This window comes from Patiria miniata, unplaced genomic scaffold (assembly GCF_015706575.1).
Source record: "Patiria miniata isolate m_02_andy unplaced genomic scaffold, ASM1570657v1 HiC_scaffold_5, whole genome shotgun sequence".
NCBI classification, from domain to species: domain Eukaryota; kingdom Metazoa; phylum Echinodermata; class Asteroidea; order Valvatida; family Asterinidae; genus Patiria; species Patiria miniata.
The window spans coordinates 37,501,628-37,525,544 of NW_024037072.1; the positions used below are offsets into that span (position 1 = coordinate 37,501,628).

General features: G+C 41.3%; 2 protein-coding genes across 2 annotated transcripts; both read left to right on the forward strand.

The window, feature by feature from the left end:
* Window positions 1–215: 215 nt before the first annotated feature.
* On the forward strand, window positions 216–8,789 carry LOC119741424 (organic solute transporter subunit alpha-like). The gene is made up of 7 exons (XM_038217169.1): window positions 216–288; window positions 1,643–1,812; window positions 3,662–3,735; window positions 4,194–4,355; window positions 5,115–5,242; window positions 6,380–6,601; window positions 7,918–8,789. The coding sequence occupies exons 1-7, from the start codon at window positions 216–218 to the stop codon at window positions 8,103–8,105; spliced, it is 1,017 nt and encodes a 338-aa protein (XP_038073097.1). The 3' UTR covers window positions 8,106–8,789.
* A 1,980-nt stretch (window positions 8,790–10,769) lies between these two features.
* LOC119741891 (organic solute transporter subunit alpha-like) lies at window positions 10,770–23,563 on the forward strand. The gene is made up of 7 exons (XM_038217831.1): window positions 10,770–10,863; window positions 11,280–11,449; window positions 12,765–12,838; window positions 14,490–14,651; window positions 17,181–17,277; window positions 18,153–18,408; window positions 22,271–23,563. Exons 1-7 carry the CDS (start codon window positions 10,782–10,784, stop codon window positions 22,450–22,452), a joined length of 1,023 nt encoding a protein of 340 aa, XP_038073759.1. The 5' UTR covers window positions 10,770–10,781; the 3' UTR covers window positions 22,453–23,563.
* The last annotated feature ends 354 nt before the right edge of the window (window positions 23,564–23,917 follow it).

Genomic DNA, 23,917 nt, shown 5'->3' on the forward strand with positions numbered 1-23,917 from the left:
AGATGTTCTGTTTCGTCAGATGATTCCAGATTTGCGAACGGGACTTTTCAGCATTCCGTTGCTCGCTTCCATTCGGAGTTTTGACTAAAAGATCTTCGGCGTCAGATGTTTGCATGCGTGACCTGGGTTGGACCAAGTTTGTATGGTTTATTCTAGTTTGACTTTGGGTTGAATTCATCAAGATTGGCTGACGTTGTAAGCGAGAGGTATTCACAATGAGTTTTCTGGGCATTCAACCTGTGTTTTGTAACTTCACCACTGCCGCGACTGAACCGGGGTATGTGACCCGTAAGTAAACGTGTGATCATCTGTCTATTTATAATTTGTATTACCGAAATATTACCAAAAAGCTTTTAATACATGATTTCAGATCGTACTGTCACTAAACACCCTGTGAAATTATTCTTTCTGGCTTGCTTTTATTGAGAAGGAATCAAGAAATGTAGGCCCCTGTAGGTGATTTCCAACGATTGACTAATGTTTTGAAACTTTTTGGAAGTTTCGTGATCAAAAAGTTGTGCAGGATTTTTCACTGTTTCCTCAAAAGTTAATATACACTGAGCTAAAACTTCAAGTTGTTAGCTTTTGAACATTCTTCTTTTGAATTTTCAAACGAACAAAATGCATGAAAAGTAAATGATCATACAAGCCTATAATGTTCGAACAACAACGACTGAGTAGTTTACTTGATCTTGCGTTTTCCAGAGTTTTTCCACGAGAGAGTACAATCACTCCCACCACTACCTCTCTCACCCTATTATTGGATCATTTTGCATGTTCAAAATCTTGTACGTGTATTGAAATTATATAGGAATAGTCTAGTACCTGGTTGTATTTTAAATCGTTGTTTGTTTTTGTATGCGGTGTCTTGGGATAAAAACAGAACCTGGGAGTTCTCCCCTGGTGGCGCGCTTCCGGAACCCTTGAATAGGCAAATTAACTTGTAAAAGTTCTAGAATTTGCAATTATTTTAAGTGCATTTACTTCTTAATAAAATCACCCTCGGTAAAAGGTCTTTGTAGAATTGTTACTAGCAATCAATACTTTTGATGGAAACTGATAAATCGCCTAACACGAAAGAGAAATATCGTGCCAAAAATTGACCTCTCACTTCAGAATATCTAACCAACATAAGGACTATAGTGAAACTTACGGATGCATATACCCCAAAGTCGGTTGGAATTTCTCAAAATGAGAATTTCTATAATTATGGTGGCGATTAGGTGAAAACTGAACGTGAAATAAAAGACAATGATGTCTTTTAATATTTTTAAGTTGTGTGAATAAGAAAATAAATCTAAAATTGACCGTTTATAGACTTGCACCCACGATCTGCTCAAGCCAACCCCACTAAATCTAGAACCCATCTGCTGCTAAATTTTCGCGACGTTATACGTTCTCGTTCTTACGGAAGCAATATAGAAACAACTGGGGACGATTATGACCCGTTCACTACTTCGTTTTCTCGTTATTTATATGTAAAACGTTTTAGCATTGGGGACATTTGGTAAAAAGCATGAAGTTTTCTTTTCTCACTGGATACTGAATGTACGGACCGGATATCTTCCGAGATTTCTTTTCTGGCCTTTATAACCTAGCTTGTGTGAACTTTGAGCAAAATTGGTTCTCGTTCCTTACACAGAGCTGAGCATGGAGCCCATCTATTCGCTGATTTTCCTCTACGCTTCGATAGTATCCGTGGTCACGCTCGTCTTGTTCCTCGAGGCTTGTCACTTCGTAGCTACCCGGGTACCAAGATCAGCTGTGGCCAATCAACGCCTCAATACGGTCATCATAATGTCCATCTTCCCTGTACGTGCAAGCTGATTGGTTGACCGCGTTTTCTTTCCTTTTAATTTTAGTTTCTTGTGGCTGTGATTACAGTGGCTATCGTCACCATTTAAAAAGTACATAATTATTGTTTGGTTGATTTAAATAGTTCGCTTTCTTTTGGAGAGATCCTCATGATTAGTTCCATAACCCAAGCGAATCCCATACGTTTGACAAAAGATAATACCAATTTGATAGGTCACTATGAACCAATATTGACCTGCTTCTCAATGTGACCCACTCTATCACCAAAAATAGTTACCTTTACTGCATTGTTTGAAATGCAATCACATCAGTACGCGATATCAATACATTTGTTGAACCATGGAACCGTGGTCAGAGTGTTTTTAGCCCGTGTTCTTAGCTAGCGCTTTTCTTCAAAATGGTACAATGGATATACATAAAACTTTCGCCAAATATGTCCAACATACCAGCCTATAATATATCTCATTTGCACTTGTTTTGATAATTGCTACATGTTTTTAATGTTTTCTTTAAATTGTGTCCATATCGATCTAACTCGCCCCGTATTGGGTAAATGTTATATTGGATTTAAACCTTTGAACTGTATTGACCGTATGCCACTTAGTTGTCGCTTAACAACTCTACACTGATAAACAGGATTAAAAATAGCAAATGTTATTGTAATCGCGGCGGCAAATGGTCACTAAGGGAGACATCCCCATAGTGTTGTGCACCAAATGTTTCCAACTTTAACGACCCCTAACCCTATTTTCCCGTATATCCTACCCACACGAATGTTGGTATATTTATGTGGTGGACCATGAGCAATCGGTCTATTTGCGACATTAAAGTTTTGCCTCTAAATTAGAGTTGGGACATTAGGGAGACATTGAAATGTCTCCTTAATGTCCGGTGTATAAAACTGATAACGAAACCAATGTCTCCTTATGGGTACATTAACATTTTTTTTGGTGTCCACAGCGACCTGGGCCCATTGAATGGCTGTGTTTACCCCAAAATACTTCACCGAAAATCACTTTTGAGTGTTTTGTCATATTGAAGAAATTCTACGCTTCCCTATTAGCACAGAATACTTATTGTTAAGAAATGTATAGCCAAGCGCATCCGCCAATTTCCCCGCCCAGCCACGAGATACCCTTTACTCATTCATTATTTTCTGCAATTACAATTAGCGAGGATTCTCCGCTAACACTAAGCGGGTAGGCCTACATGATCGGTGTGAATGTTAACCCTAAAAGGGCCGGGCTAGTTTGATCATCTCCCAGCCACGGGGGCGGCCCCCCTAGGATCTCAGCCATCGAGTGACGGAAATTTTTTTGAAACTCAGTACATGCATAGAACCACTTATCATGAACATAGGTTAAAGGGTTTTGGAATTTTGGCTAATTAATTATTCATATGCATGAATGGTAATTTTGCTCTGTGTACACTACGTATATGGGAAATTCAGTTTTCACGGAGCGTAGCGCCGGAAAATTTTTCGCTGCGCGGCAACCCGTTGTCCGATATTTATGTTTTTGGTTTATCAAAAGATGCGCAAGGCTCTGGGCTAAATAGTCAGAACAGCTCGGGTCGCGAAATTTGTTTTAAAGCTATCGCGGAAAAAGTTGAGGGGGGCGGCTCCGCCCCCGGCCCTTTTAGGGTTAAACAGTTTCAGAAAATCGATTGTCTGGGGTGCAGGCTTTTCCAACAGTCTGGGAAATTCTATGCTGTCCTATACGTCTCAAGTCTGCGATGCTTCTTTCTCGGGAAGGTCGATCATAGTGAAAATGTTAAAGCAAACTGTTACTAAGGGCTTCTGAAAAACATTCTTTTTACGTTTCCTCGTTTTTGTCTTATCCGACAGGTATTTATTCTGGTCTGTCTACCATCTCTGCTCGTACCGACTGCTGCTGCATTCTGCCTCGCACTAGCTGACCTGTAAGCTTTAAAACCTATTTCGAATGACGAATTTTCGTATTTCCATTTGCTCATAAAAGACCCAACTTGTGCAGGGTGCCTTAAAATAAAGTATACCTATGTTTTAAAATGTAAATTATCAGAAATGTACTGAATATTTCAGAAAGAGGCAACCACGAGGAAAAAGGCCGGATGTCCTCTATCCAATGATCAACTCGGGGAAAAACGAATGTCCACATTTATTGGAGGGGTCATAATTTTGACTCTGATCGTCTTATGATGACGTCATTTATAGACCTTTGGGGAATTGTGTTAGCTACATCTTGATACCCCGTTTGCTACCAAAGACTGTAAATCGTCCAGCATTAACAACGGTTTATGAAAAATGCGGCAGTTTGAAAAGTAGCAAATTTTAAGGTTACTCGAGGAGAAATTGCTTACAAATATTCACACCAACTTGTCATTGTGTGTTGTCCCAGGTACTACTCATTCACCATGTTCAAGTTCATCGTACTTCAGGTTGGCTACTACGGGGGTCATCGTAAGATGATGGTCAAACTGACCACTCAGGAAGTGACCTTTCGAATCAATGTCCCCGTCCTCTGCTGCTTCTTCTGCTTCAAACCTTTTCGTCTCACACGGTAAATGTCAGTAATTTCGATGTCTGTGCTGACTTCTACGGGGAATAGACATGCATGCATAACACTCGCCGGGAACACCGACTACCAGCGAATGAAGTTTGTCTCGAACCCAGTAGGCCTATAAAAAAAAATGGCTCATTGGGTCAATGATTATCACCAGTTTTCATGACGTAGTTTGAAATATTGATATTTTTCCTAAAGTAACATCCAGAAGCGGTATACCTCCCAGCTAATGCAGGTACCCATTTATACTCCTAAGCAAGCAGGTGTAAAGTGGATTGCCGAAGGACACAACATAGCCGGTAGTTCATCCAAAGTCCTCATGTATTGCGAAATAATAGACCCTTCTCATGCTGCCACCATTTCAGTCATGTTCCCTGTATCCAATAACAGTACGGAATGACAATGTTTTTTGTGCAAAAAGGAACCAGACTATATTTCCTTCCAGCCTCGCTTTGGTTTCGTTGATTTGAATGGGAAACAATAAGAATGGCCGCAACGTGATAATGGTCTATAGGTTATCCTAACCGCAATCCCGATCTGGATTTAGCGACGTCAGAGAGACACGGGCGGTCCTTTTATTTGTCGTTACTGATGATATAAAAGTGTCTCCATCCACAATCCCCATGCCAAATGTACCGGTACCACACCAAGGTGAACAAGTTCTCGCTACGCCTACAATTTTATTTAATCTTCTTTGGGCGAAATTTGTGTATCATTTCTTTAATTATTTTTCCAATTTCCATTATCACCTCGCAGAAGACGTTTCTTTTGGCTCAAGATCGGTGTCCTGCAGATTGCTATTCTGAAACCACTCCTGACGTTCACGCAAGCTATCATGGGGTTCGCACAGTTGGTAAGTGTGGGTGATCTGATACACCGTGCCCTCTGGAGACATGCACACAATAGGGAACAAAAGATTGTATACGTCTACACAGGGCAATTTCTATAGATGAACCACAAGGTTTTCACGAAATAGATATATGGATTTTAGCCAAGGAAACTAATTCTGGTTAAAGTGAGAGCATTTTGGAACTACAATTTCAAACTCGAAAACTTTACTACACGAGGACAAAGAAAATGTCTCCACAAGGATACAAATTTCAGTATGCAAGTGGTGGTGAGGGGCATTCGCCGTGGTCTATTACATAGACTAGCTGCTGCTGCTGCTGCTCACAGTGCTCATGATGCTACCACAGCAGCTACTGCTGCTAAATGTTGCTTATATAAGATTATATCATTAAACATTATTTTAAAAAACAGTTCAAAATAACTAATAAGTTAAGTAAGTAGGTTCAAATTCCTGTCAAAAGTGGGTTTCCTTCTTTTTGAACCCTGTAGCTGCTCTTATTCACGAGACTGCTATTATGCAACCACTCTTTAATAAACGCTGCATCCGCAAATTCAATATGTTGCTGATTTTTCTTTTCATAGCTTTGTTTCTACCTCAATTACAGCGATTTTAGCTTCATTCGAAAGGATTTAAATACTTCTACGATCTCCATAATGATTGGACCTTACATCAGTGGCGCACCCGGGGGGGGGGGGCTCGGAGGCTTGAGCCCCCCAAGAGGTTGTCTTTGGGGGGGGGGTAATGTTTTTTTTAGTCCCACGATTTGGCCTTGGTGATATGAATGTGGCCTGTTTTCGAAATGTATAATAGGGGTGTAAGTGGCGCCACCAACGTCAAAATAGGCCGCCCCTCAAGAAAAAAAACAAATTTGTAAAAAAATAATTTTTGAGCCCCCCCCCCCCCAAACAAAATACCAAATCCTGGGTGCGCCACTGCCTTACATGTTCACAATGTGGCAATCATCCCAAACAAAATGTGCACGGCATCAAAACAAATACTCGATCTATAGGCCATAGATCGAATAGATAACAATACATATTATGGAATCTGAATTAATTATAGATCTACTCTTACCACTTTTTAATTACTTCACTGGCTTTAATTTGTTTCCATGTTTCTTTTCATCTTTCAAAGGGAGGACTTCTTCAGAGTCTGTTCATCGTTGATCTCGTCACTATAGTAACGACCTTAGTCGCCGTGACGTCACTGAACATGATGACGGAAAACTCCGCCAGCAAAGAAATCAAGGAGAAGTACTGCTTAGAGGCCAAGTCTCAGATTATGAGCGTGGCTTTGATCATTCTAAGCCTACAGAAGTCCATCATTGGTATAGCGGTTCTCTTCAGGCCGCTCGGCTGCCTGGTGCCAATCCCTACCTATCTACTGGGAAACCGTAAGTTTGGTGTCTCCTTCATCAATTATCTCACTGCTTAGATTTCTCTTCCATCCATGCATCTATCTGTTTAGATATCTGCTCTGTTTCGCCGCTGGCTCTTGGTCTGTGGAATCGAACTCAGTGGCCAATTCTGCAGGTTCGATTCCAGCAAGTTGGGTCGTGGTGCGTGTGCCCTTGGACAGTTGGGCTGCACACTTTGTCACTCGCTGCTTCATAATACTTAGTCTATGGAATAGCCGCTTGCACACAAGGTTCTATGATATTCGTGCAGATTCGGCGACAAATTATGCAAAACAAGACTGCGTCTTGATCTTCAGATTCTGAGCATTCTGAGCATTCTATCGGGTCTTTCGTAACCCGTTGCTGTGTTACTAAAACATGACAACAAAAATTGACCAATCAACAGCTTAGTCCACATGTCTGATCGAAATGTCGCCATTTGTAAAGTGGACTCCGATTGCTAGCGCGCAGGCTCGCATGAAATTTGCATGCTCGGATAATATCAGACGTTCGTTGCGTTGCTTTGCCCACTTGGATGTCCAATCCTCATGCTACATAATAGGGACATTGTAAAACTCGATCACAACAGTGTTACCAAAGCCTCCCAACGCGATCCGGCCAGTCTGCAGTGTTCGCTCGTACCCCCCCCCCCCCCCCCCCCCTGTAAACAGGACGCTGGGATACTCTGATGAATTCACGCTCTGATTGGTTGGATTTTGCGTGACCAGTGACCTGCGCGTCATCAAAGTCATGACTCTGTAAGGTTTGAAACGGCCGTTAAGACTGATTCATTACTCTTTTATTCCAGTTTAGAGGTGTGTTTTTTTCTCGTTGAAATGCGTAATAATGTAGGAAATTCTGTAAAACATATCTGTGTTGTAAATTTATAATTCCCGTCACTCGCTTAGGCTCCGTTTCAAATCACGAACGGTCGGATACTCGGATTGCATTATGCGATGCTCAAAATTTTGTCCACATGTTCCGCAATGAAACAGAAATCACATCCGGTATGGAATGTGCGCAATTCTATGGGAAGTTTTCGGATAGCATTTGCGCACATTGTCTAACTGCGGTCTTGAACAGCTGCAGACAGATGCTTTATACATAGGTCATAGATCACTTCCTTCACTGTGAAGCTCATCAGAGTATCCCAGCGTCCTGTTTGCAGGGGGATACGAGCGAATCTGCAGTGTAGGTCCGCTACACCGCTGACTTGCTTATATACCTCAAGAGAGAAAAAAAAAACCTCATCGGGAAATACTTGATCCTTTATTGATATTTCCTTCCCCCCCCCCCCTCAATGTTATTCACAGAGTGGCAGTCGTTGATTCTCCTGCTGGAGTCGACCTTCATGATGATCCCAGTGCTGAGGTTCTTCCGGACAGCCGATGGCAACGTGGTGGGCGTTCCCCCGCCCCTTGAACATCCCGAGGAGGAGGAGGAACCGCACTCGCAAATAGGCAAGATGAGGCAATGGGTACGCCGACACACCCTCATGTGATCACACTGGCTGATATGACTTGCTCCGTCAAAACGCATTGTCCCTCTTTGTAGGTATATTAAGGTGTATAAACAAATCATAATAACAACAGCAATATGAATGAAGTCTGTTTCGTTTAAAGGCAAGTAGCTTTAGTAGCATTGGTAACTTCCTAGTAAAATATACCGAATTAAAATGAGCAAAACCTTGCTCAAACTGAAGATAGGGCTGGTCCCGAGTACAAAGAAATAAAACATTGAAGGTGGCCTCAAAAAGTGTGCCCGCGGGCACATTTTTTTCTACGGATATCGGTTTTGTTTTTGTTCAAACGGATTCAAGTTGTACATTTGCCACTTAGCTAAAAACTTTCACAAGTTAGGCCTAATTGTTTTGCACCCTACTTAAAATTTTGAGCAACTTTGTTGCTTCAAACGAAAAAAAAAGCAGCATAAACAGCAACATGATCATATTAAGTAGGCCTACTTTCGAATAGACTGATTGCTCACTTACAAAAAGTAGGTTTGTCTATTTGTCAATTTAGGTGGTTTTGGGGGGTTTAAATACAACTGCGAAAAAGCCTTTTTGGGTAAGGTGGGCAAAATAGAGGGCGCTATTTTGAGCGGGTACACTTGTGAGCCATTTCGGGCGCGAACTACAGTTAACCGTATAGTTCGCCTACAACTTCGCTCGAACAAAACCGGAGCATGGGGCCCCATGGGCGTCGCAAGGGGGGGGGGGGGGGGGGGACGCTTGCCCCCACCCCCACCCCCACCCCCCTGAAAAACCAAAAAAAAAAGTACAGGGATTTCGGGGGGGGGGAATATGCTTTGCCCCCTCTAGAAAAAATCCTGGCAACGCCCATGTGGGACACGGTTGCATCGCTGGTTACCAGTAGCAACTGTGCTCATTAAAAAACCCGACAGGGAGACGGGACTTTTGATCATTCTGACCAGAGGCGTTTGCGCGCTGCTATTAGTGCGCAGACGTTAGTTGCGTCACAAATCAACCACTAGTTGACTAATTGTGCTCACCCGAATGTGTACATACAAAAGTTCACCCACCCAAATATTAGCGCCCTTTAGACTGATGCTAGTCTCTCAGTAGAATTTAGCAGTGCATCACAAGCGCTTAATATATGTTTACATAGCCTACAGGTACACTTCTCATCGATCATATGTGCATACCACACATATACGCGTACTATAAATTAATACAACTCTTTGATGAATCAATACAACTCCTTGTTATCAGTTTTAATATTATAAAAGATTCTTGTACCTATTGTTATTAATCTCTTACTCATTTTGTTAGTTCTTGAATTGTATAAAAGTGTTACGTTAAATATTCACAATCTCGCAAGAATGCCCGCAACACTCATAATCTTAAGTAAGCTTGAATTGCAAATTCGAAGTGTCAATTTTTGAAAATCGGATTAAGAAACTAATGTCGATTCCTTATGAAATAAGTTTACATCCGAATAAAGAGAAATGAATACAGTCCATATAAGTATACGCAAATATATGTATATAAGTAAACTACATGACGTATGCGCTAACAAAACCCATCACTGACGTAATCTCTTTTTAAATGGGTTGCATAGAGTGGACATCGGTAAACTTTACCTATTGACTTCCAGACCAGTATTCATACCTTATGGCAATCATAAATCAACAGCAGTTACCTTAAAATTACATGCTTCGTAGTTTCCTTAGGAAAATGGCCTTTAAATTATCTTATATAGTTTTTACTTGTAAATAATGTGTTTTTATCTCATGTTTGATATCTATTTGTAGTTGTCCTATTAAACCGATTAAGCGTTAAGAAATTTTCTGGTTTATTAAATTGAGTGTTGGCTTTTTTGGATTCAATGTGTTTGGCCTTTAAATCGAGTATTATTCGGTGATTTTTGTTCAAGAGTTTGTTATGACTGCTGGGGTTGTCTGGCCCTAGTCGTAAAAAAATGATCGGTCCGTGGCGTTTTAGAGTTCAGCATGCCTCGACGGGCGTCGCTAGAAGGGGTAAGGTGTGTCTCGTAAACCGCTCCAAAGATGGGTTCATGTTCTACGATCATCTAAATCGAGATTTTCCATTGTATGAAAGAATTTGGAGGGTTTTTAGATCAGTCTTCGACAGATCTGCTACAAGCATACAGCAGCAACATTAAGGGGAGGATCTGCACATTGGCCATAAATCTGATCGCTAATCGACCATAAATTTGGAAGTCTCATTAGCCTTTGAGCCTGGCAGTAAATTGCTCCAGTGTCAACACAAGTCTCAATCGCAATGTTACAAAGGTTGTTCTTGTTCGATAGTTCTTTGATAACGAGATGTGTAGTTTGTTCCCGTTTAATTGATGTGTTCCGCGTACGGCCAAGTACAAGTTCAACACAGTGGATTGATAAAAACGCGAACTCGCGGTGTGTGGGCTCAAATGTGTCGATTGGACTTCCAATGTAAATTCGTATTGCAGATTCAGTGATATACTGTGGTTGAAAACGGGATTTGTGAGCCAAGATATTTCAGGCAATTCAGGCTATATCTTCGCCTGTTGCATGGGCTGTTCCTTTGCCACATGTATTACTTTGTGATGACAGTAAAACTGCCATCGTGAAGACAGGAAAGCGAATACCCATTTCAAATACTGGAAGCGCTACCTTGTCTTTTGAGCTCTCTTGGTGTAATTCTTGAATTTCCAAGATGGGGGCTATGCTAGGAATCCCACAGAAATTTTGCCCCGGTGAAAACGAAACAAACTGGGCAGATGGATCTCTGACAACCGGTAAGACCTTTCTTTAAAACTTGAGGATTGTGTTTTTGAAGCCTATATTTGAATATAAATCTTTCCTTCAGTTTGGGATTAGTATATCATGGATCTTCCTGAGAAGCTTTTTTCAACCATTGTAATGTGAGTGACAAATTTTACTACTATGTAATATTTATAGAAATGTGATCATTCGTGAAAAATTGAATGCTGAAAATTAATACCAAACGTGTTCAAATAACATGAAGGAAGTTAGTGAAGTTTTCTAAAGTTATTTTTGTAAACCTCTTTTCTCTTTTCTCTTCTTTCTGGGGTATGTTACCGCGTTTTGAAGTGGAAGTTCCTGACCCAAACAATTATATATGTTTATTAATTGAATTTGTTTTAGGGTGAAAGAAAAATAATTATTGAAAAACCTTTTATCTTGAACGCAGAGTTGGCCAAGTATCCTCTCTTCACCTTGTTGTTTTCCTACGCATCGGCGGCGAGTTTTATCGTCCTTGTGATATTCTTCGAAGCCGCGTTCTTCACGGCAACGCGAGTTCCTCGATCGTCCGTGGCTAACCATCGAATCAACACTGTTATCATGATGTCAGTGTTTCCCGTAAGTGTAAAAAAAAAAAAATTTAACCCAACATCAGAAGAGTCTTGCCAAGACTTTTAAAATAAAGACATTTGTATTTTCTGTCTGCATTATTATAAGTATTCTTTCCTTTCCTTTCCTTTCCTTTCCTTTCCTTTCCTTTCCTTTCCTTTCCTTTCCTTTCCTTTCCTTTCCTTTCCTTTCCTTTCCTTTCCTTTCCTTTCCTTTCCTTTCCTTTCCTTTCCTTTCCTTTCCTTTCCTTTCCTTTCCTTTCCTTTCCTTTCCTTTCCTTTCCTTTCCTTTCCTTTCCTTTCCTTTCCTTTCCTTTCCTTTCCTTTCCTTTCCTTTCCTTTCCTTTCCTTTCCTTTCCTTTCCTTTCCTTTACTTTTAAAATTCCCTTTTCCCCTTTTAAAATTCCCACCTTCCTTTTCCCTTTTCTCTTTTCCCATTTCCAATCCTCTCCTTCCTTTTCCCTCCTCCCTTTTCCTTTTCCTTCTTCCTTCTCTCCCCTATCTTTTCCTCTTTTTTTCCTTTTGTTGTTTTCTCTTTCATTCCTGAACCCTTTCCCATGTGAGCTTTGTGTATGATATTTAGCGTCCATCACCTCTGCGAGCAAGTCCGAATCCCAGCCCCCACCCCCACCCCTCCCCCACCAGTGAATTGCGTTTTAACCCCTTTCAGAAACTGTGGAGTTCCCTTTAGTGTCATTTTGGATTTTGCACCCCATCTTTTTCAGTCTTCTCTGACCCGCATTTTTCCCCTGAAGCGTTCAAGCTGCAGTTCCTCCGCACATCCTAGGGAATTTCAGTCTAACGAAATATAGGACGCTCTAACGAAATATACGACGCTGATGGCACAAATGGAGCACCATACTTTGGTCTATTTTTCGGGACAGACAGACCATCCGACAGACCGACCACCATGTGACTTGTAGAAGCTCCTGCCAAATCTTAAAATATCGCACCCCGCCCACTTTTTTGGGATATGCATTTGTTCCTTCTGGATATCGTCCAACCACTACACAAAATGGCGTCCACCTTGTTCGAGGAAGCTGTTATACAGCGCAAGTGCGAGTGCATAATGAGCTCTGGCTGTGTTACAAGAAGTCTTGCATGAACGTCTTGCATGAAATCAATCAAAAATATCCCTGCCAGAGCTTAAAAATGCGACGCCGAAAATGCGACGCCGATGGCACATGTGGAACACCATACCGCTGGTCAATTTTTAGGACAGACAGACCGAGTGACAGACAGACAGACCGACCACCAAGTAACATGTGGAAAGTAGAACTTCTGCCAGAGCTTAAAAACGTATTTTTCTTGTTCTTCCTCTGCAGGCGCTGGTAATCTTTGCCCTACCTGCAGTCCTCATTCCAAATGCTGCCGAATTTTGTCTGGCGATGGCAAATTTGTAAGTAGTTACCATTGTGCAGGGCACATCACAGATACTGTTTTAACCTCGGTTTGGGAATAGATTAGCGGAACAAGATTTCATGCAAAATATATCATTTTCAGGCATTGAACGAAAAAAATATACGAACAGTAAGTAGGCCTATATAGGTTTCTAGATAACTGTTACATCTATCATTCCAATTCCAATTCCATTCCACTTTTATTTCGTTCCAAAACGTCGTTGGGCTTCAATGTTAATTTCGATGTCGAATTTTCACCTTCTGACAGATTTAGCATTTTTCGCGGTGTAATTCACAAATGTAGCATTCCGATTCGTCGTGTTTGGTTTCTAATTAATATTAATATAAAGAGTATTAAATGAAATCTATTTGAGCAAGTTTAGAACCTATAATAATTAGTCTCTTTTTACTACCAAGTCATGTTTCTGCAGACAGGACGTATTTCAGTTTTGACGCATATGAGCCTTATTCACGAGTCGGCCATGTTGAGTTGAAAGTTAGGTGAAATCTTAATATTTGGAACTTGCGAAGAGAAATGGAAGCAACTCAGTTTATATAATAAATTCCAGGCTGCTTCAATGAATAATCTAAAATTTGTAATTAAACATTCCTTAATATTTAAAGCTATATTTTTTTTTAAAAATGACGGTAAAATAAGGCTGCATTGTACCTGCATAAATAGTCTGGCACCATCCCATTCAACAGTTAACAATTAATGAAATACATTCAGGGAACTCGACAAAAATGGCCAAATAGAGTGCGGATTGTAGTAAATGCCGTTTTCAAAAATATATTTCATCTGAAAGAATTTGAAACGCAGTTTAGCATTTCTGCGTTTCACACAATTAGTAAAGCAACTGACGAGACATTCTCCAGAGCAATTTGAAGGAAACATGCAATAGGATTTTTATGACTTAAATACGTTTCAAACATTTTTTTCTTGCCATGTAACTATGACTTTCCACCTCCTTTGCAGCAATAAAGGGAGAAATTTCAACATTATAGTTTTCATGCAGTTGAAAATTTCCATATTCATGAGCCAAAGCGTGATGTCATTCAAGGCAAAACAGTAGTGTCTCCAAAGCTTTGTGCACAGATATATGTCGAACTTTTCTGCATTGTCTGGGATAAAGTTCCACTTTTTACTTGTTTATCATGTTAAACAGCTTGTTTGTTCAATAGTAGTGGCCACTATTTCTCCAAACATTTTTTTGTGGGTGATTTTGAAGGACTAATTTTTGTACTGTTCACATGCACTTTTGACAATACAACCTTGTGTGACAAAAGCAAAATAGCGCCGCCTAACATGTGTTGACGAAAGAATGTGCTAATAATTGAAAAATTACCACTTTCTTGTCACTTCCAATGAAAACAAGTATTAAGATATTGTATGTATTGTTTCAACACATAACTATGTGCATGAAACAAGATGAGCTGAATTTCTAGTGCATGTTCCCTTTAAGGAAATCGCGCGTGTTTTGTGCTGTTTTGTTTATTTGTTTGTTTGTCTGTTCAGGGTTGGGGTTTTTTTGGTTATTTTTTTTTGGCTTAGCCTATAGCTATGTGTCTTTTCACTTAAAATCATCACTGTTACTTACAGTCATTGAATGAAAAATGTGCTGATTTTTGCAAATTCCTCTTCCCTGGCAGGTATTTTGCTTTCGTCATGTTCAAGTTTGTCGTCTTGCAAGTCGACTACTACGGAGGCCATCGAAAAATGATGGCGAGGCTGGCCGCCGAAAAAGTCATGTTTAACATTAATGTTCCACTGCTCTGCTGTTTCTTCTGCCTCAAACCAGTTCGTCTGACAAGGTACCTTAAATTTCATAGCATCTTCCTGTTCTTTCAAAATGCATATCGTTACTCGGAGGGAAACTGTCAATAATTTAATGCGTTTGGTTTCAGATATAAACTGGAAAGTAATCCCCCATGACCTCAGTATATTGTTTCCTGAAAAAGAATATTCTCTAGCCATTTTTGAATAGTAGGGCTAAAGGACCAATTTATTATTGACCACCAAACAACCCAGAAAACTCACTAAGCAAAGTCGAGGTCAATTCTCGGGTCAATTCACAAGTAGAAGACACCAGTGCCCAATTTCGTGGCACTGCTTAGCAGTTTGCAGTAAAGTTGCGTTTACTTTAGCAGAAAATGATTGCTAACCCTAAACAGCTATTTCATGGCGTGTATGTGCTAACGTCGCGCGCATGGAGATTTCTATTGTTACGTCACTATAAGCAAATTTTTCCTCCGAGGTAAGCGTGCCTCTTGCTGTGCTTATGCTTACGGTCTCCTTGAGAGAGACGAAAGCTCCAGGGGCCTAATTTCATAGAGCAAAATTTGCTTAAGTACGAAAAAAACATTGCTTAGTAAAATTAGGTTACCGGCCAAAACTCCATGTGATGTACATTGCTTGACGTGAATGGTATTTAGCTGTTGTTTACTTAGCATAACAATCGCATAGAGTTTTGGCCGGTAACATGATTTTTTATTAAGCAAGACGTTTTTGTGCTTAAGCAAATTTTGTGCTTAAGCAGCTCTATGAAATTGGCCCCTGCTTCCAAGCATGTTCCACGTACAATCACAAGTATCAGGTGATGCTCAAAAACAAACGCACTTGAATATCTTGTGACTTCATTTGGGAATGTACACGGGCGTCGCTGGGGGGGGGGGGGTGTTGACACCCCATTAATAGTTTTTGTCGGCAAATTCCTTGTCCTGTCGGCAAAATTGTGTATCCGTCGGCAAATTTTCCGGGTTGAAGAGCGCCACCTATGTCCGATAGTCACCGTGATAGTCCGCTTTGAACAGCGCCCCTATAGGAAGATAGTATCCAGCCCCTGCACCCCCCCCCCCCCCCCCCCCCCCCCCCCCCGCCTTCGCTTTTTGATTTGGCGAAGGGCGAGCGTCCGAGAGACAAATCCTGTCTACCTTTTAGCTCCAATGGTCTGTTGGGGAAAATTCGTTGTCACACCACCCCATTTAAAGTGGTCTGGCGACGCTCCTGGTGATACGTTAGGCCCCCAAAAAAGTCTCCGGTTTCTGGTATGGAGCTTGCCCAAAAAGTGGTGCGACGACGCGGCTTTTTTTTTTTTTTACCTGATTTTTTTGCTTCAAATGTCGGCTGATGACTGCAAATGGTGCCCGACTAAACTTAGTGCAAATATATGGGAGTCCAGAGAGGCCACATAAAGCTTATTCTCGACCATAACCCAATCTAAAAACACGTTAAAATTGTGCAGCAGCAGGATTCCAGTCAAACCAGTGAGTTTGGCGGTTTTGAGACATCATCTTTCATTGAAAAAAAAACTTTTTCATTTTGCCGACGCGCATGGCTACGGCGACGCGCGCATACCAGAAACCGGAGACGTTTTTTTTTTAGCCTTATCACCTCCACAAAGGAGGTTATGTTTTCACCGGCGTTGGTTTATCATTCTGTTGGTTAGTTGGTTGGTTTGTCTGTGAACAAGATAACTCAAATAGTTATCGACTGATTTTCATTAAAATATTTTTAGGGGTGGCATTTGGTACAAGTACAAATCGATTAGATTTTGGAAGTGATCCGGATCTGGATGCAGATCCAGTGTTTTGTTTAAGGATTCTTTACCACATTTCGAGCAGAACAGATTGCCACTGTATGTACGTGTGTGGGTAACGCAGCGTGCGCACACTACTGAAATTTGTATCCTTGTGGAGACGTTTCTTTGTTCTCGTGTATCAAAGTTTTTGAGTTGGAAAGTGTAGTTTCAAAATGCTCTTATTTTAACCAGAATTAATTTCCTTGGCTGAAATTCGGATTTAATATCCCTTTTCTAAAACTCTTCCATTTGTGACTGATCAACCCACCTTGGAAATTCCTAGTTTTTGAGTATAATAAATCTATTTCGTGAAACCTTGTGGAGACGTATTCATCTATAGAAATTGCCGTGCGGAGACGTATACAATATTTTGTTCCCCATTGTGTGCATGTCTCCAGAGGGCACGGTGTATCAGATCAGTCTATGAGCGCATAGCACACACCATTGAAACCAACAGGTCAATGGACTGGATCATTTGATAGTATGGGGGAGTGGGAAATGTACAATTTGTATACACTATGTACAGTCCAGTGTGCACACACGGTCAAGTATAATGCCACAATATGGCGGGGAATTGTTTAGCCTTGGTGGAGGTTTACGCTCTCTGTGTGCTTTCTATTTGAATTTGTGATTTATTTGTTATTGACTTGTGGGGACTTGAATGCTTTCTGGAAACTCAGAAACACTACATATTGTTTTTGTCTTATTCGTTTAATTCTTCTTCACCTGTACTCTTAACCTCCCCTCTCCCCTCTCACCCCAGGAAAAGTTTTACGATGATCAAGATGGTTGTACTGCAGACTGCCATCCTCAAGCCCATTATAACCTTCTTCCAAGCAATGGCCGGTTTTGCCAATGTGGTAAGTTTGCTGTTTAAACACGTCATTACTTTAGGCCAATAGACGCTGAAATTCATCCACAAAGGCGTCTACAACGGAGCACACACCAAGGTGCAGCACCTTCAGCTTTGTACGTACTAGAGCCTGCACAGGATAACGGTGCGTAAGTCCACAACCAACAACAGGTCTAACACCACCTAGGATTACTGCACAGGTGTAGCACTTTAGTCTGATCGTCTTTATACAGGGGCGGATCTTGCTTCAAGAGACGGGAGGGGGTGCTATTTCAGGGAAAGTGTTCCCCTTCTATAGGGGGTCCCAGGCATGCCCTCCCCCCCCCCCCCCATTCTAATGCCCCTCCCCCATTCTAAGATTATTTTAGGATAAATTTCGGAACTTTGAGTCAAATTGTATTTCTTATGACCCAATTTACTAGTATTATAAAAACATTTCAGCGGCTGAGCCAGAGTCCAGACTCGCCAACTATTCTTGTCCTAGCAATAATTTTTGCTGGGGCAAGTTAGAATCCTGGTTGTCACTGGCCCTAAAACAAGCCATTTGGTCATATTTGAACAGGCAGGAACTGAAAACCCAATCCACATGTTGACCAAGGCGGGATTCGATTCCGGGTCACAGCAGTGGAAGGCGAGGAAAGTACCGCTATTCGCCAACCTGACTCCCCGTTTCTGTAGGTTGCACTTATTAAAATGAACTATCAAGAAGCCATAGCTTTTAAGTGGGTCTCTCAAGCAACGAGCTCGTCCAAACAGCATATTTTGTCGCGAGGACCACTCGCAGACATCGGCCGAAGATGACTCGAGGTCGAAGTCGGTATAGGCCCTACAGTCCCTTCACTTACAATCGTCTCTGGACGTCATTCTCTCTCTCAAAAACAGAACCTGCTTGGTATTCCAGACCTGATCTTGGAGACCCTGGCAGTCGTGTCTACCATGACGGCAGTGACGGGAATGAATATGCTCACCAAGTCTTCTAGCAGTAAGGACTTGGAGAAGTACGACCTGCCTGCCAAGGCCAAGTTGATGACGGCCGGGCTGCTCATCATGGGTCTTCAGCCCACCCTCATAGAGTTGGGGACCCTCAGCAGGCCATTGGGCTGTTTCATCCCCTTTCCATCGAGGTTGCTGGCATCCCGTAAGTTCACAGCCAGTTAAAAAATAACCCAAACTGTTTTTACAAGCCCAATATTAATTTTACCTCCGCCAAGGTTGGTTTGTTTGTCTGTTTTTAATACTAGGATAACCCAACAAGTTATAGACGGATTTATTTGTGGGTGGCCCCCTTGGTACAAGAACAAATCGATAAGATTTTGGAAGTGATCTGCCTCTGGATGCAGATTTTTTTCCCCAGGATTTTTCGCCCATCATATGGAAAACTTGTGACCAGCTTCGTGTGCGTGGCACTGAGCCGCTTACCCTGTGTGTCTTATCACCCACCTAATCTAATCACACAGGTCAATGGACTAGACCATTTTATACAATGGGGGAGTGGAAAGGTAGACCAACACAGGCATATGCATGTAAACTACAACATGTTTGTGTTTAAGGATGCGTTTTAGAAAAACCACATTTTGTGCATTGGTGCTGTGTGTAATGGCGGGAAATTGTTTAGCCTTGGCGGAGGTGTGCGCTCTCTGAGGGTCTAGTTACATAATACGATGCATAGAATGAGAAAGTTGTGTTCCTTCGGTGTTAAGAATAAAACCGCATATTTGAGCACATGAGGGCGCTCATGTTCAGGGTCAGATTTGACCCGGCATCCGGGTCATATTTGACCTGACACTTTTCCAGGTCTAAATGACACTTTTTCTCCGTCCGGTTCAAAAATGACATTATTCTGTGTCAATTTTCGGGTCATTTGGACCCGGAAATGTGTTCGTCAAATATGACACGGATTCCGGGTCATCAGCACTTAAGAGTGTGCAGCAACGTCATTATGGGGCTACAAACCTAAGTGGACTAAAGTAAAATCACATGCTATAACTCAGAATTTACAGTCCATATAATTAAAGTCATATAGGATCATTTGCTTTTATCACAAAGTAATTAAGGGGCCATTCAGAATTTTCAATGGTTTAACATTTCGATCTTTTCTTTTTTCCAAATTGGGGGTGGGTGTGTCAAGCTAGATAATTGAAAATCGAAATTCACTTTCCATGGAAAAAAGAAAAAACAAAACAAAGAAAGATAGATCTTTTGACTTGCCTGAACTACGCGCAAGCGTTCCGATATCGTGATGCGTGTTTCTTTTCCAACTTCGTCCCCTGTATGTACTGTACATGTACGTCATGTACGTGTAAATAGACCCACTGTGGCATGAGAGGGAGGTGGTTTTTCAGTAGACTTGGACACCGGGCGTTTGCAGCGGTTAGGCCGTGCAGAGGCAGCAGGGTACCAGGTGTACTAGATCGGCTCTATAACACGCCGCGGGCGTCGGTTACCAATCGCTATAAAAACTGGACTATTCAACCACTGGACTCCAAGACTACGAGGACCGCAGCCTGTGATGTGTTTTGTCTGACCAAAAATGATGTTTTTCTTTCGCTCGTACCCCCCGCCCTGCAAACGGGGGGGGGGGGGGGTACGAGCGAATGTTTTTCTCACCTACCTCACGTGACAGGCACAACCTCGTATGTCACATGTCATCCACCTCATTCAGTAAACGACAAAACCACGGTCATCTTTGTGGCTTCCAAAACTGCAACCTGTCATTCCCAACAGCATATCAGCTGGCAAAACACAAGAAAACTGAATGTCACCAGTGCAAAAGAGGAAGACCGACAACTTCACGCCGTCACTGAACTAGACACACATGTACATGCGTATACATGTTCATGTTCAAGTATATGTACATGCAAGTGCATGTACATGTACATGTTCAGTTTTTTATTAATCGAAATTAGGGGTGGGTGGGTGGGTCAAAATTATTTGGAAAAAAAGTCGAAATTTTAAAACATTGAAAATTCTGGCCCCTAATCTTAATGAATTATCATCAATAAGCATACTTTGATTATAGATTGTACTGGCACTAAACTAAGGGGGAGGGTTCCCTTGAATTTTTTTCGACTGGGTTACTGTCATTTCGAAGAAATCAAGAAATGTTGATGATTTCCAACGATCAGTCATTGACTGATATTTAGTAAAAAAATTTATTACGTGATCAAAAGGTTGTGCATGCATTTTTTTTCACTGTTTTCTCAAAAAGTGTAATATCCACCGAGCTGAATATGCAACAGGTTGAGTTGTAAGGCCCCCAAAAAAGTCTCCGGTTTCTGGTATGCGCGCGCGTCGCCGTAGCCATGCGCGTCTGCAAAATGAAAAAGGTTTTTTTTTTCAAAGAAAGATGAAGTCTCAAAACCGCCAAACCCACTGGTTTGACTGGAATCCTGCTGCTGCACAATTTTAAGAACGTGTTTTTAGTTTGGGTTATGGTCGAGAATAAGCTTTATGTGGCCTCTCTGGACTCCCATATATTTGCACTAAGTTTAGTCGGGCACCATTTGCAGTCATCAGCCGACATTTGAAGCAAAAAAATCAGGTAAAAAAAAAAAAGCCACGTCGCCGCACCACTTTTTGGGCAAGCTCCATACCAGAAACCGGAGACATTTTTTTGGCCTAAACAATCTTCTTTGCATTTTGTGTGGTGTTATTATTGGAAACGAACAAAATGCATTAAAAGAAAAAGCGTTCCTATATGCCTTTAAGGTACCTCGTTCCATTCGCTCGGCCTATCGGTGACGAAAAGCTCTTGAATTGTGCATATACGGAGCAATATGGGAACATGTAGTCCTGACAACTTGAGCATGAAAGGAAATTTTCTCTCAAGTCTTTATAAGCATCCAAAAAGGAGATAATACGAGTAAAAAAACCCTTTTGTTTAATGTCAGTTGAAAAAAGGTTCAGATAATCTTTTGGTGTTTGCCATCTTCATTGTCACTGCGTAGAAGGCCGAGTCATAAAAAAAAAATCTCGTCCGGGCTTTTTGAAGAAAAAAAAGACGGAGGTGGGCGGGTTTTTTCCCTTTGTTTTCCTCAAGATGGCCGATGGATTCTTCCAATTTCTTAACTCTGTTGCTGATACAAAATTGTGTCCAAGGGAGCCCTCACCCTCTCTGCATATAGTTACAATTTCGCTGGAAACAAATACAAAGACAATATATATACAATATATTGCAAAATGTGTGAATCTAAAAAAAAAGGCGGGCGGGTGAAAGGGAGCGCGAGTGGACGAGCGGCCTAAATTTACTGGGACTGAATACAGCTCGAACTAGGAGGATTGATGGTGTCCGAGCTCGAATCCGAGTCTATCTGCAAATTGTACTTCCCTTGCGTTACATATGTGTCAGACACTTGTAAAGGATTTTCTAACTGTTGTGTATTTGAGAAATGGGGTCTCGAAACAAGTCGTCTTAATCAGGGTCAGTTTTCATTGAGCTGGTGATATAAGCGGAATAAGTCAACTGCGAGTAAAATTTGAATAAAATCTGGAACGCTGACTTAATCCATTGCTTTGCACGCGTTAACTTTGCATTCTCTCGACCAAAGACAGCGTTACTAGTGATTTGGGGCAAGCCTTATGCTAGCCACCCCCAGCCGGTGCCTTTGTGCCATTCTCATCTACTATTGTGAACAATGTACTGGCGCTGAGCGTCTCTTACGTAACTATGCAATAGCTTGCCTCGAATCATGTGATTAGCAACAGTGGTTTTGGTCTGGAGAATTCACAGTTAAAATATGCCAAGCATTCTGAGCAAGTCAGTGTACCACACGTTTTTTCAAATTTAAATCCAGCTCAGCAAGTTAACATGCTGAGCAAAAACGGGGGTGGATCTCGCTTTCAGGAAACGGGGGGGGGTGATTTAATTGGAGGAGGGTTGGTGAAGGCGTGTCGAAGGCACGCCCTGTTAAGGGATCCTATACACAGGAAAGGGATCCGTTTTACCCCAAAATGACTCAAAGAATTTAAGCGGATCTTGTTTTTCGTCTGGTTTCTTTCAGAGTGGCAAGCATTCCTGCTCATTCTGGAGTCCACATTGCTTATGATCCCTATCCTGAGGTATTACCGGACAGCTGACGGTAACGTGGTGGGCGTGCCCGCGCCCATCGAAGACGATGAGGAGGAACCGACCACGGGCTTCGGCAAAATGAGACAATGGGTCCGGCGACACACACTGATGTAAAGGCAGACGAGTCAGGATAAATTCTGATGAATCACAAGGAGTCTATAGGTTTAATGATACTTTGTACGCTCTTAAAAGACCAGGGACACCTATGACCCGGATCCGGATCAGATCTGACCTGACACTTTTCCGGGTCAAAATGACACTTCTCTGAGTCACTTTTCCGGGTCATTTTGACATGAAACATTGTCCGACTTCGACCCCAAAAAAGTGTCATTTTTGGCAAGGACAAAACTGTCATTTTGACACGAAAGTGTGTCAAATCATCTCTGACCCTGAATCAGTGTCAAGTTAGACCCAGGATTTTTAAGGGTGTAAACTATTCACCAAGTTGAGAATTCCGTCAAAGTTCAGAATGGGCGTACTGCAGAAAAAGGTAAATGTTTTCTTCTAAATCGAATGAACATTGATACGAATACATAGTTCATTTATTAAAACAGAGTGGCATTGTTGTTTGAAATTTAACATGTAGGATTATAGTACAGTTTAGTTTGCGGATTCACCATGCGAAGTTGTCAACTCTGCAGAAGTGACGTTCTTAGAAAAAGGTAATCTGGTCAGTACTGGAATTTCTAACATAATGTTTCATTCAGAAAACGTCTTCCCAATCATATGAACTTGCAAAAAAAAGGTTATATATTTCTTGGAAGTGTTCACAGAATTCAGTGAAACACCCAAATTCGGTGAGAGTATGTGCATTCATAATAATTTTCACTGGTATGTTACTCCAAACAGTTTTATACTACATAACTTGTTGGTCCAGGATGTTATCATAGTATTTTTTTTCCAGCTTGTATTTGCTGTTTAAAATAGATCGAGGCAATATATATTTGCCAAAGTTGTAATTTTGTACATAAAGAAGATAATTATTTGAACGATATCAATATCATCATGTCGTTTGAAGTAGATAACTGGAACCATTATTATTACATTACAGCAACGACCCACTGTTTTTGTAAAATAGTCCCGAGTTACTTTGTATTTACTTCGGTATTCAATGTCATTTATATTTAAAGGCACATAGGATCATTTGCTTTTGGTGAATTTGTTTTTGGTTTGAAGCAAACAAAATTGTTCCCAATCTTAAGTAGGGTAGGCCGGTGCATACCTATGTTCCCCAATATCTATGTTCCCCGACCCTAACCATCTCTAACCCTAACCCTAACCCTAAGGTTTTTGGGAAACATAGGTATTGGGGAACAAAGATATTGGGGAACATCGGGTAGACTCCGGGTAGGCCTACATAATAACTGATCTGTTGAATTTTCAGCTCAGTGATTACTATACGTGTTTTGTGTTTTTTTGTAGAAAAGAGAGAAAACGGACTCATTAGGGTTTCTTGAAACCATGTTAGATAACATTCCAGGCGAAATGGTTTCTCATTTTCACTTTCAGCGAGGTTTCTGTCATTATATCGGTAGTTATACTTTTCCGGGTACTTTCAAAATAATGATCCTATGTGGCT

Bases quoted from the DNA above. Each gene is read 5' to 3' on its own strand.
- LOC119741424 (XM_038217169.1), top strand. From the start codon at position 216: ATGAGTTTTCTGGGCATTCAACCTGTGTTTTGTAACTTCACCACTGCC. The intron at 289-1,642 runs GTAAGTAAACGT...TTCCTTACACAG, and splicing joins TGAACCGGGGTATGTGACCC to AGCTGAGCATGGAGCCCATC. The intron at 6,602-7,917 runs GTAAGTTTGGTG...TGTTATTCACAG, and splicing joins TACCTATCTACTGGGAAACC to AGTGGCAGTCGTTGATTCTC.
- LOC119741891 (XM_038217831.1), top strand. From the start codon at position 10,782: ATGGGGGCTATGCTAGGAATCCCACAGAAATTTTGCCCCGGTGAAAAC. The intron at 11,450-12,764 runs GTAAGTGTAAAA...CTTCCTCTGCAG, and splicing joins TCATGATGTCAGTGTTTCCC to GCGCTGGTAATCTTTGCCCT. The intron at 12,839-14,489 runs GTAAGTAGTTAC...CTTCCCTGGCAG, and splicing joins TGTCTGGCGATGGCAAATTT to GTATTTTGCTTTCGTCATGT.